The sequence below is a fragment of the Grammomys surdaster genome, unplaced genomic scaffold, assembly GCF_004785775.1.
Source record: "Grammomys surdaster isolate TR1022 unplaced genomic scaffold, NIH_TR_1.0 125319, whole genome shotgun sequence".
NCBI classification, from domain to species: Eukaryota; Metazoa; Chordata; class Mammalia; order Rodentia; family Muridae; genus Grammomys; species Grammomys surdaster.
In genome coordinates, this window is record NW_021620197.1 from 299,042 (window position 1) to 314,839 (window position 15,798).

At 42.7% G+C, this 15,798-nt stretch overlaps 1 protein-coding gene across 1 annotated transcript in view; it reads left to right on the plus strand.

Moving 5' to 3' along the window:
- Nucleotides 1-5,031: 5,031 nt before the first annotated feature.
- Gabrg3 (gamma-aminobutyric acid type A receptor gamma3 subunit) overlaps nt 5,032-15,798 on the plus strand; it is a 599,312-nt gene continuing 588,545 nt past the window's right edge. The window contains exons 1-2 of the mRNA XM_028785688.1: nt 5,032-5,205; nt 10,260-10,408. Coding sequence (XP_028641521.1) covers nt 5,153-5,205; nt 10,260-10,408 — 202 coding nt within the window. The 5' untranslated portion in view covers nt 5,032-5,152. The remainder of the gene's footprint in view (nt 5,206-10,259; nt 10,409-15,798) is intronic.

Genomic DNA, 15,798 nt, shown 5'->3' on the forward strand with positions numbered 1-15,798 from the left:
GTCACTTTACTTAGGATGATTATTTCCTAGCTCCACCCATTTACCTGTAATTTCACAATTTCATTTTTTAAACAGCGTAGTAATATTCCTTTGTGTAAATGTACCTCTTTTTAAAAAAAAATTCTTCTCTTGTACAATACATCCTGGCCACAGTATCCCCTCCTTTCTCTCCTCCCAGTGTGTCTACCACAACTGCCCTTTGTTTCCCTTCAGAAAAGAGTAGGCTTCCTAGGGTAACAACCAAGCATAACAAGTTCCAATAAGACTAGGCATGCACCCTTATATCCAGGCTGGACAAGGCCACCCAGTAGGAAGAAGGAGGTCCCAATTACAAGCAAGAATCAAAGATACCCTCCACAGCTAATCAACTATAACATATATGCAAAGTACCTAGGGCAGACCCATGTAGGCCCTCTCATTGTTACTTCAGTCTCTATGAGCTCCTATGAGCCCTGCCTAGTGGATCAGTGGACTGTGTTCTTGTGATGTCCTTGACCTCTCTGGCTCCTACAATCCTTCTTTCCATCTTCCATGGGATTCCCTGACCTCTGCCTAATGTTTAACTTTGTACTTTATTTTCTCCATCCATCCACCCACCCATCAATCCATTCATTATTTTGTATTTTAAAGATTTCCATGTGTGAGAAAGTATGTGTCTCTGTGCCTATAAGTATTTCTTGTGTTTTTCTTTTGGCTCCTCCCTCCATTTGTTTGCTTAGTCCTATTCTTGTTTGTTTTCATTTTGTTATTTTTAGATGCCTGTTTGTATTCTAATGAGAGAGAGAATAAAGGATGTGGATTTGGACCATTGGGAGGGTGGCAAGGATCTGGGAGATGAATTGGGAGAGGAGAACTATAATCAGAATGCATAGTATGAAAAAATATTTTCAATAAAAGTTATAATTATAAAAATAAGAATAGCAAGGTTACATTTCTTAAAAGCTGACACAAAGTGGTGGTCCAGGGACACATTGTTTATGCGTTTTAGGTGAAAAAAAATTTAATTACCATTAAATTAATGCCTTTATGACTTAGAGATTTTGTTTGAGTCAAACAAGCAAGAAAAATTAGCATGTATTTGCAACTAGAGGTCAGATACAGGAATGTCCTTTATCCTTGTAAATAAAGGATAGAATACTCTTAATTGTCAACTAGTAGTATATATAAGGATAAAAATCATGACTTCAACAGAATGAGCACAATTCATAAGATGAAAGGTTATTTAGAACATGTTTTCTGGTTGTACAATGTCAAGTGCAAAAGATAGAAAGTCAGTCCCTTGTGGCAGATTGAATAGTGGTTAGTCTTTGGAGCTTAGGCACTGGGATGGTAGATTCTGAAATTGTTATGTAGATGGTGGGCAGATAGTACTTTTATTCTTACAGTGTAAATATGAGTTCAAAGGCCTCAGAACCATGCTATAAAGATTAGTGCATTTCTGATATGAATCTTATCTTCACTAGTAGTTTTTGATTGAGTTGAACATTTGTTAACAAAGCATGAAACATCACGATACAATTTAGAATACTTTTACAGCAAGAGAGGTTTTGTTTGAAACTAAAACCTCAGAAAGCCACAAAGCAAAGATGAGCAGATGATGTGGTTTAGGTACCCGGAATGTACTGTACCGCTGGCGCTGGTAGGAGGCGAAGTGAGGCTGCAGAGGGAATCCTGAGAGGTATTTCTCCAAGAAACCACAAGAGGATCTCCAAGCTAAGGCAGCCAGCTTCTGCTTCACAGGCGTTCCCACCTTCTGCCTAGAGGAGCTGTAGCTGAGCTCACAAACTGCATCAGACCTCCAGGTCTTCCCCCAAGCATTGTAGCTGTCTGAACAAGTGCACTGTTAGTTCTCAAGGTTTGTAGATTGACTCACAAGCCCTAGGTCTTAGGATGAAGTACCTTGTTTTTTTCAGAATTTCTTTTTGCATTGCCACCGTCGCCCCATTCCCATCTCCCACCCGTTTATTTTCCTACAGAGGAAAAGGAAAGTGAATTTTGCTCACCCAAAAGGAGCTGTTAAGTTTCTCAGGTGCTGAAGATGGAAAGGCTGGCGAGCAGCAAGGGTATGCAGTGCAGTGTGTGTGTGCTCAGTTAAGCACCCCAGCCTGGTCAGTTTAGGTGAAGGAAGAAAATCAAAGGCTAACAGCCAGTGCTGTAAAGATTCTTGACCTTGCATTTTGCTTTCATACTTATGTTCAGAAAGCTTGCTTTGAATACCACATCCCTCCTGACTCATTTAGCATAAAATAATTTTTTTCCCCAGACTGCATTATGGAGGCTTTCTACAGTAAAATATTCAGCTCTGTAAAGCTGGCCCATTGTGTCCAATAAGTGGAGCAAAGCATTTCAAACTTCAGAAGGGGTCAGGTCTCACTCATTCATAATAATAGCACATCAAACCTATGCAGGAAAGAAAAAGAATAAACTCCACCAGCATGGGGCTGTATAAAGGTCTCACATCTATTCCACTAACAGGCTGTGATAAATACAGACACATATAATCCCAGGACACCTCTCATTATGCTGACATTTTACAAAGCCATCCAAATGTCAGTCTGTCTTTACTGTATAATAGATTGTAAACAACTCATGTTCTGAAAATAATAAAAAAATATGACGAAAATACAGCATCACAGGAAGAAGCCAAGTGTGTCTGCCCTGGTTCATGTTCCAAGAGACAGTGGACACAGTGACTAAGAGTGAGTACCAGGATCTTACCCTTAGGGGTGGTATTTAACCTCCTGGGACTTTTCTGTACTTGAGCAGTAGAATTATGCTGTGAGAATTTGAATGATTCAGCCACACTGATTCTTGGCTCCCATGGAACCATGCCTGACATTATTTCACCTATGTTCCTGTAACTATGTCAAAAATGGAAGCATGAAGGGACTGCTACATTAACCTTTAGTTTTCTTGTAGAATATTTTCAAAGCTTAGGTGGTGATGACATGTAGGTGGCTCTCCTGTGAATTCTGCATCCTTGGGTTCAAACAAACTTGAGTAAAAAATATTGTCTTTAAAAAGTATATCACTACCAGACAGGCATTTATCTTATTCTTTAAACAATCATAACAACTACATACATGGCATTTATACATAGTATGCATTAAAAATTATCTGTAGATGGCTTAAACCATACTGGAGGTCTATGAAAATCTTAATACATTTTTTAAATGACAGATTTAGCATCCCCAGGGATCCTAGAAACCAGTTCTTGGAGTGGAAATTTAAGATATGATTGCATTTGTATAGAGACTCAAGATAATTTTGCACCACCCTTTGACTAGATTTTGAAGGGTTTCCTTGTATGGCACAGAAATTAGAGATGAAGGAGAGTTTGGTAGAAACTTGAAGAAGGAAGAAAGGTGATGGCTGTTAGGAATCTCCACAGAACATAGGCATTCAGACTTACAGAAGTGCAGGTAAAGAAGGGTGATAGAAAATGCCCTGACTGGGGAGAGCTGGGTGAGGCAGGAAGAAGGCAGTGGCCTGATGTTAACCAAGACAACACAATCCTTAATTAAAAGCAATACTGTTATCAAGAACAGTCTCCAGCCTCTTGCTGGCTCACAATTCTTACCTGAGAATCTGGAGACAATGGAGGTAATTCCCAAGAGCTTCAACCTGCTTCTCTCTCTATTTCATGAAAAAGCTTACTGTCAGTGTTGCTAAAATTCCTTCTTTTGGGGAGATAGAAACATTGTCAACACCCTCCTCCTGGACCCTAACAACAAAAACTCCTACACAATTCAATTTGTTGACCTGGGGTTTATTGGCCTCACCTACAGAGGTAAAAAGTTTCTGACAGGATCTTGGGTGATCACAAAACAACTTCACTTAACATAGTTAATGGCTTCATCTCCTTTCTCTAGTTTTGCCAAACCTGTATATTCTAGTACCTCCTTCCCCTAGACACTTGGCAATGGGGGTAAAATTGCAAACAAACTACTGGGAGAAATGACTGGATGTCAAGTGAGAATCCAATGACCTTCCCAACACCTCCTTCTCTGAAAGAAAGCCAGCAATCCACAGGCCCGAACCTGATGGATTCCTGCAAGCAGGCATAGCTACTTATAATGATGGTGGCGAATTGGCTGCAAGGGTAGTACTTTACAGCATCCAGTATTAGCGAAATTGTCGTGCTTCTATGAATAGTAGTTGAAAATGTATTTCTAAGAATGTTTTTTAATTATGGAAGTAAAATTCCTATTTGTGTTTAAGTTAATACTTGCATGTCAAGAGATTAGCTTTCTAAATGATCATACAAATAAAAAACAGGCAATTTTCAGTTTGGAACATGAAAATAACGTCAATCCCACCCAACAGAGGGTTCCTTGCTTTCTGGCTCTGGAGCCTTCTCTCTGGCTCACTTGTACTAATTACTGGTAATGTGTTAGTCTCTCTTCTCTGAGAAAAGGGGACATTCTTGGGACTTCCCCAGCAAGCCACAGTTATGAGCACCAGGGGGAGTTCAGGTAAGCAAGCACCACCCTAGAGAAGATAGCCTTTTGGCAAACCATCTCACTTACTTGCAATGGCGTCCCTAAGAGAAGGCACGCGGCACTGGGGGCAACAGGGTGGGTGCGCTGCAGTAAAACTACCAGTGCCCATGACTCCATCGATGACACGGGCCAGTCCCCAGGCCCCTTCTGCGCCTCCCTGCGGGATCCCCAAGCTCTCCTTCCCACCCCCAGCCCCGCCCCCTTCCCAACCTCCCAACTCCGAGTCCATTCAAACCTCTCTGCCTTCGCCTGGCGTTGCCAAGCGCGTTAATTGGGGAAACTCCTCCCCGCCGCGGCTGGTGGGCACCACTGAGACAGCCGCGACCTCCAGCCCCGCTCACAGCTCCCCCAGAGCAGACCCCCCGAGCCGGCCCGGGAGGTGGGCGGCCTCGCGGGCTCGGGCTGAGGGAGGAGGGCGCCTGGCCACCTGCTGCCCCCCCTTCCCAGCGCTGATCGCTCCCGAGAGCGGACGCACCCCAGCTCCTGTGCGCCCCGCAGAGCCGGACCGTCGGGGGCGCGGCGCTCGGAGCAGACACCTGTCCCTTCTGGTCCACAGAACCCGGGGCGCTGCAACCCGTAGTAGCCTACTAGTCCCCGGAACGAGTGGAGACTGAGCCCCGCAGAGGCCTCGGACCCGCGCCCGGAGAGCCATGGCTGCAAAGCTGCTGCTTCTCCTCTGCCTGTTCTCGGGCTTGCATGCTCGGTAAGTGGCTCCCAGGCGTTTCCCCGAGGCCGGCGGGGGCGGGAGGGCGGCGGGGGGCGCCGTCTGCCGGCCGCTAGTCCCAGGTGCGCGCCGTCCACTGGGCTGCAGGAGAGGGAAGGTTCCCGCACCTCACCTGTAGGTCTCCCCCAGAACCAGACCCTATCTCCAGGGCCGCCACAGCCCTCTGCAACCCGGTTTGCGTGGCGACTGTTTGGGTGATTTTTAAGATGTGATGGTTTCAAGGGACTTGGGAAACCGAAATGATGAAGCAGTGGCCTTATCTTTCTCCCCATCAGTTATCCAAGGGCTTTCTGGCATACATTGGTTAACACTTCATCTGTTCCATCACTGAAAAGAAACCTCCAGACCCAGGAATTCTGTTTTCCCAACCACCCTATATAGATTATAGAAGAGGTAATTGGAAGGAAAGTGGAGGGGGCTGGGGCAGGAAGAGCCCTGCTTCTCCCCTAGGTCCTACACCACGCACAAGCACCCCTGTCTCTATAAAAGAATCATGTTGCAGTTAGCACGGAAGCTCCTTCTTGAAGCTGTAAGAAATTACCTCACTTTGAATACCCCAAGGCAACACCAGTCAGCTAACAGAAGATGCACCCCGTAGACAAACGAGAACTCATAAGAAGGGCAGTGGCACCAGAAGGGTTAAAGCCTGTTGCCATAAACACAACTAGAGGTGCTGACATGGTTTAATTCCATCTCCCAGACTGGTGCTCTGGTTAGAGCCTGCAGACCACCCTGAGCTTTGGAAATCCTTGGCTGCTTTCCCTACTGTCACCCTAGGAATTGGAGGACACCCCATTCGCAGAACACGCTTGCTTTTGACATTTTTTCAATTTCCTGACTTAGAAAGCAAATTAGAAAGCAGCTATCCCTGAGAGTCACAGGTCCTATCGCTCTCACTGGCTTTCATTTTCATTCATATTTGTTAAATATCAGAACTAGGAAGCCACCCTAATAACTCTTCCCAAAACTATGAGGGAGGGCTCCCCAAATTCTTACTCCAGCTAACCAAGGTCCTTACCCTAAGGAAGAAAGTCCCTCCCCATCGACCTGGACTTGTTCTTGCTGAATGGACGCTGGAGACTTGAACAGTCACTCAGGGAGCAGAGGATCCTGAGACCTCTCCACCAAAGTTTCTTCCCTCCAGGGAGGGAGTTAAGAAGTGCAGTGGAAAGTGTGTTTTGAAGGAGATTGTGCATGGAGGGATCTTAGTTTAGAGGCAGACGCCACCAGAAGCATCAATAAAGCTGCAGACGCATCACCAAGTCCCTTGCTATAGCCACTAACTCAAAAACCTAGCTTACAGTTCAGGCTTTAATCAGTTATTTAGATTTATAGTTGCAGTTCTGGAAGGAAAGCTGCCACTTTCCTTCATCATTATATATGCTCCCAGAGAAAATGGAGCATTCTGGTTTCTGAAGATTCCCAAAGACACAAAAATCCCCTGAGATTCCTCATCTTTCTTTTCCAGCCGAGGTGCACATACTAATGTTAATATTTTCTCTGTTGAGTTTTAAGTCTTGGTAATCATGACTGCCAATCAGTTTTTAAAGAACTCACTTTGGATTTATTGCTTTATGTCTCACTTTTGAAGAGTTTTCTTTTTAAATGGGTTTTTATAAACATGTAAGATAATTGAATAGCCCATCCATCTTTCAGTCTATTGTCAGTTTTGAGGGGATTCTCTTTAGCATTCAAGATGCCTAGCTGGTATGGATCCCTTGTAGATAGGTTCTGACAGGATGCTCTATGGCTGTGCAACGGGGGTGCCCGCCTACAGCAGGGTTGTTTCCCTGACACTCCTGGCTGAGCTTGTTACACAGGAAAATGCAGTGCTTCCTTTCGATGGTTACTGATTTAGGAAGTTCAGGAGTTCTTTTTAATACTGAAAACTCCTTTGAATGTTGTCTCTGTCATTCTGATGAAGAGAAGGATTAAAGATACTGTCTGGGGAGTAAGCATGTTTTTGTTTTATTTTTAAGGAAAAGCTAATTGCAGTGATGCTGTTTAGGATCCAGCAATCTGAGCGACAGAGTGCTCAGAAGGTTATATATAACCCCATGTAGAATTTTGAAGAGAAAGGAAATTCCATTTCATCCATCCTCTTGTGGGTCCCCTGAGGTGAGGTTGGATTTTCTCATCTTCTGGACTGCGAGTGGCACATTGTTGGAAGATGAGGAGAAAGGACCACTGAGGCATCCTGCACTAGCTACAGAGCTGGGGTTTCATGGAGCAGAGATAGAAAACAGGCTTGCTTTCTATGCCTTTATCCCCAGCACTCCCACCTGCCCTAGCCACTGAGGAAGAAGCTTATGCAATTTCAGATAACGCCTCTCACCACTAGAGGGAGAATGAGACTCCTTATAATATCTGCCCTTGAACTAACCAGCTTTTCTGGAACTGTGCGGGAATATAGGCATATATGTAGTTAACACGGGAGTGAATATGTTGCCTGTGCACAATTGACTGTTGGGGTAGGGATCCGCACACTTGCTGCATCTGCAGTGGTGGAGTAGAGGGCAGGAGAAGGGGAGAGCAGAGGAAGAAAAGAGAGGGAGGGCAGGAGCAAGGCATGTAGCCGGGGACTTGGTAGGTTCCATTTCCCTGGGACTATCTACCTAGCTATCCATTTCCACAGTCCCCAAGTGTCTTTGTTCCAGAATAATTTGTTAGGCCCTAAAGGCACTGTATAGCTATCAGCCATCCAAGTGATTCATGCTATCTATTCTTGTTTTATTTTGCTTTGCAATTAACATTCCTGACACAGCTTCTATGTAAAATACTTGAATATTTAAAAGTTCCATAATATCCTTTGTATAAGTATGGTTTTATAAGCAGTGATCTGCATTCTCCTTATTGGGTGACGGAGGTATCAAATATCCTAAATTCCTCTTGGTGGTGAATTTCAGCTTAGATAAAATCCACACCTGTTTTGGAGTTTGTGGATGGTTTAATTTAATCTTCTGGCCAGTTGGGTATTCATGAAATAGTGTTCAGTTTGAGATCAGTTTAGGAGAAGTTTAATTGCAAAAGCTATTCTACAAGGCTCATTATCAAGATCTCTCACACACATGGATTCTGTTTCTTCATGTCCACAAGTTCCACATTCACAGTTGCAAGCAGCTGTTGATTAGGAAGATAGTTCTGAGCGTGTACAGACTTTTTCTTGCCCTTATTCCCTAGCCAATACCTTGTAATAACCATTTACATAGCACTTGTGTTGAATTAGTCATGTGGGAATGATTAGAAGCATTTGTGAATATATGTAAACAGAGCATCATTTTATGTGTGTTCACACACATATGTATCTTTAGATTTTGTGTGTTTCTGGTGTTTCTGGGAGTTCTGCGAACAATTTTTAGTAAAGAAGAGACAGCAGTGCATGGATTTGGGTTTAGGTTGCTGGACTATTGCTCCTGCTGGCCATAGCTTTTTAACTGACACAAGAGACTGGTGCAGGCAAGAGCTGACACGTCCATATATGTTTATATATGTTTATATATGTTTATATATGCCTCTGAAGAGCCAAGTGAGAGAAAAGACTGAGATTTAAAATGATTAGACTTTAAAACTGATTTTCTTGTTAACTTCAGAAAAGTGACATGCCTGAGGACAAGCATCTTGGCGTGGCTTCTGTCTGGAAGTCGGAATAGAAATGAGCCTGGATCCAGTTAGGACAAATCCCTCTCAGTGTGCTCACTCGCACCCTCTTTTTAGAGATGTGACATTAAGGCACACACATAGACAAACTAGGACAGGAGCTTTGTTTCTTAAGCTCTTATAATGTTCCCACCTGCAAGGAAATATTGCTTTGAGGTAGAAGGAAACTCTTTTTCGGTCCAAGCCCCAGGTTCTGGGACACAGAAAGTCTTATTCTCTGAGAAAACTGGCTGTTGGCTTGAGGTTTCTCCTTATTAGAGCCCCTGAAGGCATGAACCACACTGTGGAGGGGGCACTGGTGCTTAGCAGAGTGGGACAGAAGGTCAGTGATGTCCAGGCTCTCATTGGAATTCACAAAAATGCTCACAGGCTTGAAGACACACTAGAAAATACTTAATTCTTAGACCCTGCTGAGAAAGAAATGAACCAGTTTTGGTGATCAAGGGGTGTAAATTGCCAGAGGACATTTGCAGTCATCAACTAACACATCTCTTGGCGGCCCCCACCCACCCCTCATACTGAGTGCCAGCAAAGCAAACCACCTCATAGTGCCCACACAATTATTCCCCAAAGTCCAGGCCACATGGAAAGCACAGTCAGAGTCAGCTGTCTTCAATGAGGCCATTCTGTAAAAGCTACTCCCACTTTCCACAGTCTTGGTGGTGGGACTTAGAAACACCACCACCAAATACTCTGAAGAGTGTCTGATTTTGACAGGTTGGTGTTGTGGTAAATATTATTTGGGGGTTTGTACCCCACCTTAGATCATTTATTTCATTCAAAAAGATACAAAACCTTTATATTTATAAGCCTTAAAGCACTAGAGCTGGGCAAATATCAACCCACTATGCTATTTTGTCTATTTCCTCATCAATGTCCCCAAGATATCACTTGCCATGTTCCACCTGGGCTGCTCCTACTCCACCTGCCTGGTCCCATGGCCATGCACTCACAATCCACCTACCCCATGGTTGTTTTCCTCCCTTTCCCTCCCCTCTCCCTCCCCCTCCCCCTGCCCCTCCCCCTCCCCCTCTCCCTCCCTCTCCCCCTCCCTCTCCTTGTCTCTGCTCAGACCAACCCTGTACAGGTTGGTAAAGTACTTTTATTTCCTGCTGGCCAATTTGGCATCAGTTGACCCATTGCCCTATCTCTGGTTTAATTTGGGCTGGGCTGTTCTGCGAACAGGAATTGCATTCTTCCTATTGGAATGTTTCCTAATTTTCATTTTACTTCTTTTAGTTTTACAGGTAACATGCATGACTAGGTGGAAGATCCTGGGGATTTTCCACACATTTTAGTAGCACTTAGAAGGAGGAAATTTAAATAATCTTCTGGAGCTGTTACAATTCATGTGTCACACTGTGTTATAACTACAGGTCCAGGAGGGTGGAAGAGGATGAGAATGAAGACTCTCCATCAAACCAGAAGTGGGTCTTGGCACCCAAATCACAAGACACTGATGTGACACTGATTCTCAACAAATTGCTGAGAGAATATGACAAAAAGCTGAGACCGGACATTGGAAGTGAGTGCCATTTGTTATTCCAATATAAAAGATGCTATGATAATCTATGCATTTAGAGTTTCATATTAAATAATTTTAAAGCCAGAGTTGCTAACATAATGTGACAAGGTCTCCTGTATTTGTCACAGTTTGAAGTGAATGACAGCAAAACTAAGAGATGTCCAGCTGTGGGTCTGTGGTCCCTGTCATATCCTTAAGGTTTTGAGTTTGGTTTCTCGGCTAGTGTTCTGAGCTTGCTGGATATGTTTAGACTTCATCCGCATACTCTCTTCATGGGAATAGAGACCCAGGCTATTCCCTCTTTTACAAGTTGGATGGTTAAGCTTTATTTTACCTTTTTATTGCTGAGGTTGAGAGCTCCTTACTTGTCCTTTATTGTCTGTCAGATCTGTAGCTTGGCTTCGTTCTCTCTCTCAGCAGATTCCTTCACAAAGCAGGTTTTAATATTGATGGAACCTGATTTATTGGCTCTCTTTTTATGGAGTCTTTCAGCACTCTTTCCACAAGGCTCTGTTTGGTAAGGTGCTTATTGGCTTGTCCCCTTTCTGGTGCCTTCGATGCAAAGTCTCTCCTGTTTTTTAAGTCCAGGACTGCATTTTATCAGTAGCAGGATATATAATTACCTTCGTTCCAATTGGTATGAGATTTCAAAGTCTTTGTGATTAAGAAAGGAGAATTTTAAAGGTGTGTGTATCCATCAAGATACTGGATAAACCGTGTCAAATTTCCTTGCTTCACTTCTTTTTGTTTATAGTGATGACAAGTGCCTGGACTCTCCAACTCCCTTCTTGCTTTAAAAATATTTTCTCAGTGTGCTGCCTGCAGAATATCTAGAGATAAAATAAAAAACAACAACAACAAAACAAAGAAAATGCAAACAAATGCTGCCCTGGATGTAGGAAATAGAAACACTTAGTCACTGTTAGTGCAAGTACAAACTGGTACAACCAATGTGGAAACCAGCATGCAAGTTTCCCAGAAAGATGGAAAAATAGATCTACTACGTGATCCAGCTATACAACTCTTGGGTTTAAAACCAAAGGACTCTATGTCTTACTACTGTACAGATACCAGCTCATCCGTATTCATTGATCTTGTATTCACAATAGTCAGGGAATAAAAACAGCCTAGATGTCTTGCAACTGATGAAGAATAAAATTTGGTACATTTATTATTATTCATGTGTAAAAAAAGAAATCATGAAAATTTCAGGTAAATAAAGCCAGAAATGTTCACCTAAGTAATTCAGATTCAGAAAGACAAACACTTCATATTCTCTTTCATATGTGAATAGTAGCTTTGAATATTTAGATCAGTATGTTAAATTGGAGTAACTACAGACACCAGGAAACTAGTAAGTGACCACAGTGGGTGAGGGGGAGATTTAAAGGAAAGGGATGAGAATGCAGTTTAGGTAGAAAGGAGGGTGGGTGGGAGAATAATCAACTAGAAAGGGTTAACTGATTTGGAGTTTCGAAGGGTAGAGAAGCAGGAGGGCATATGAGGGAGGGTCAGTAACACTAAAGGCATTTGAAAAGGCCATCTAGAAACCTACTACTGAAAAACTCCTGTTTGTGTGTGTGTGTGTGTGTGTGTGTATGTGTAAGATGCATATGTATTATATACACACATAAAAGGAGATTAAATGGTTTTACCCTCTAGTGATGGATGTTCCTTCTCCTAGAAACCATAAGCTATCAAATAAAAAAGCCTGTTGCCAGGCATAGATTATTTTCTGGTGATTTGTCAATGGGTCCCTTAGAAAATCATCCAAGCATTATAAGATATTGACATTGTTTTTGTTACCCTTTAGAATTTTATGGTAAGAGCTTTGTTGCAGACATCACATAGTTCAATCATAGAATATGAAGTTGAAATCAAGTTGGCACGTATCTGGAAGCTTCTTCATCCACACTGGCTAGGTTTCACAGAGCTAGAACATCCTATACATGTTATCAAGGAAGAAAAGTAACAAATACTTATACACATATGTGAAACCTGGGGACTACAATAACCACTGGCCTAGTAAGATATGGCTACTTTTGCACTGGTAGAGCAAGTATTATGTAGTAACCAACAGCTTTCTGATTGGATATAAAGCCAAGTTGGAGTTTTATAAACTTTAATTTAAATTTAAAACAAGGTGGTATTCATGCCCAGTACCTTTAACTGGGCCTAAAATCCACAACTGGCTGTGTTATTATGTTGGTTTGAATGAGAATTGTCCTTCTGTGCTCATATATTTGAATACATGATCTCCAGCTGGTGGTTGTTTAAGGAGGACTAAGGAGTGGCCTTGCTGGAAAAAGTAAGTTATTTGGTGTAGGCTTGACATTTAAAAGATTTATGTCATATTGGGGTTTGTTCTCTCTGTTTTGTGGTTGTGGATCAATATGTAAGCTCTCAGCTGTTCCTTTGATCTGCCATTGTGCACTTAATCCTCTGAAACCCTAAGCCAAATTAATACTTTATTTTATATGTGATACCCATTATGTTGCCTCTGTCATGGTGTCTTATCGTAGCAATAGAAAAATAAAGAAAACTGTCATAGACCCTAGAGAGAACCTGTGGCCATGTAGATCGTAGACCTTAGGGGAAAGTGTAATACTATTATTCTGCTAAGTCAGTATAGTAATAAATTCTTTAAGTACTCACCTTCCTAACCATAAAATAGTGCATCTCTGTCTCTCATTAGAAAAGTTTCTTTTTTGCAGTAGATAGCAATTAACACAGAAGCTCAACTGGTCAGTGTGTACAGGATAAAAGAATATAGAATGCTCAGCTCTTAATGGGACATTTATGTGACACCCCTGCCTCAAGGCTCAGGGATCATCACAGAAGAGGGGATGGATAGAATTTTAAGAGCTAGAGGTAGTCAGTGCCTACTGATACGTTAATGCCAGGACATTCATGAACTCAAAGCAACCATGATTGTATGTAAAAGACCTGCATACAGTCAAGACAGCCAAAATCTTAGCATGAATGAGAGAGGTCCATCAAGTTCCACTGCTGACCTAGGAGCTATTGGAATTGCTGGCTGATACTCGGGAAGGACTCTTTTCTTTTGGGGGGGGGGTGAGAGATGTGGTCCCTGAAAGGCTCCATTAGATGGCCTTGTACCAAAGGACATCCTGTCAGCACAGAATGGAACTTAGTAGTTTAAAATAGAGCACATAAAGAGAAAGTGATTGAGGGGGGAGAGTATGGGAGGAATCAGAAGAGAGATGGGCATGGATTTGATCAAAACACAAATGCAGGTATCAATTCGCAAACAATAAAAAAAAAAGTTTGTCCGCATGAACGAGGTCTAAATTACTGCGGGATAAGTTTTGTGCATTCTATGATCATCCAGTCTTCCTGTTCTCTTCATTTTAAAGGTCAGTAGTGTGACAAGCAATGAGGGCAAAGTTGCAAACAAATGACTGGGGGAAGTGTCTGGAAGTCAGGTCTGGTTTTCTACTGAGAAAAGTGATTTTAAAATGTTGCTGACGTCCTCAGTGTTTGTCAGAATAAAAGCAAACCTGCTCTTCTGTAAAAGTTCAGTCTCGCTGGTACCTTCCATCATAGCACTACATTCGTTGGGTTGAGAGGTTTTTTATTTCTTGAGGAAGAAAGTGGGCATGTCTAGCTTCCGATCTAGACCTCTATAGACCTCTATGAAAAGTGAGGTATTTCTGTGTTGTTCATAGAAAGTTTGAGGCAACATATTCAAATACACACACACACAAACACACACACACACACACACACACACACACACACACACACACACACCATGATGTTTGGAAACAGAGAGGTCCTATCCATGGGACAGGCAAGCAAAATTCACACTTCTACAGTTTATAATAGCTCTCTCCTTATCCATGGGAGTTATATTTCTAGGTCCTCAATGGGTGCCTGAAAGTATATATGATATCTTGTCCTACAGGGACCCTATGGTAACCTGTGGTTGAGTTTAATTAATAAGACAGTGTTAGAAATTGACAGTAATAGCTAATAAACTAGCAGCATGGCAACAACATATTGTGATACCCATTATGTAAACAAACTTTCAAAATATATTACTGTGTGCTGTATTCACCTAATTTTGTACTGTGGCTGACCACAGGAAACTGGAATCCGCAGCAAGAGGCTGTGGGTTAGGGAAGGATTCCTGCTGTATACATAAAGAGCTGTGAATTTTTTCACAGGAGAAGAGCCCTGTGCTTTTCGATTGAAAGGAGTTTCTCAGAACAGTGGAGTGCAAAACGTCAGTGCAGGATGCTCCTCTGTGGGTTTAGAGGCCAAAGCTTTGCCGTGGCATTTTCCCAGACCTTGGGGCAGAACAATGTCTTGATAAAAGTCACCATCCCTGAAATGTCTGAGAATGCATCTCCTTGTCTCAGCTGAATGTTAAACAGCACCTGATTAGTAAACTCCAGCAACTTGCTGATACTCTGGTACAAGGGAGGTTATCTGCCTAAGAGCAGATGTCCTGGGAAGACGTTATATCTGTATTTTCTTTCCTGGCTTAGAGGGTTCTGATTCAAAGGACAATTCCTCATAAAAATTCAAATTACTTTTCTGTTGTCATGCCTCTGCTCAAGTTTAGTGTACTTTACCTGTGGTAGCTGTTGCCAGTTCAGTTGAGATAGCACAGATGTGTTTGCTATTACCTTAATGGACTACTCAGTTGACTTACACATTTCTCCTTAAGTCCCTTCCCAGTTCCTCATTGTGTTCTGAGCTCTCTGTACAAATCCCTGTCCAGGTCAGCTGGAGAACAGCATAGACCTGCCCATACCTTGCCCTGCTGTTGGTGAAGGAAGGGGCAGGTCTCAGAGCAGTACTGGAGAGGAGCTATAGGCATTCCCACCAAATAAATTAAACTTGTTGCATTGGAAACTTGAAATTTTTATTCTGCTTCTAAGATGAAGTCTAAGATCTTGGAAAATATACCAAAAGGCATGCTCTTACCTGGTCCCTGCCTGTCCTAGCATTTCTGTTGCATTCTGTGACACATGCTCAGGGTCACCAAGTCACCTGACTTTCAACTGCACTTCCTCCAATCCCTAGTCTTACCTCCTGGGAGGATCTTTCCTTCAGATCATGCTCATGTCTCACCTTCCCACTGGAGAGGACCGAGAGTCCCTCCTGAGTTTTCATAGCAGTCATCTTTATATGTAGTTGCAAAATTTCCGAGAGCTACCTGGATGGCATGCTGTTGTATTACCATGATGTCCTCCCTAAAATATTACTCCACACTTTCCAGATTGTACCTGAAAATTGGTGTTTTATCTTTCCAAGACAGTTCCACTTCCAAACTATAGATACCCAAGCATAAATTTCTCTCTCTCCTCTCTCTCTCTCTCTCTCTCTCTCTCTCTCTCTCTCTCTCTCTCTCTCTCTCT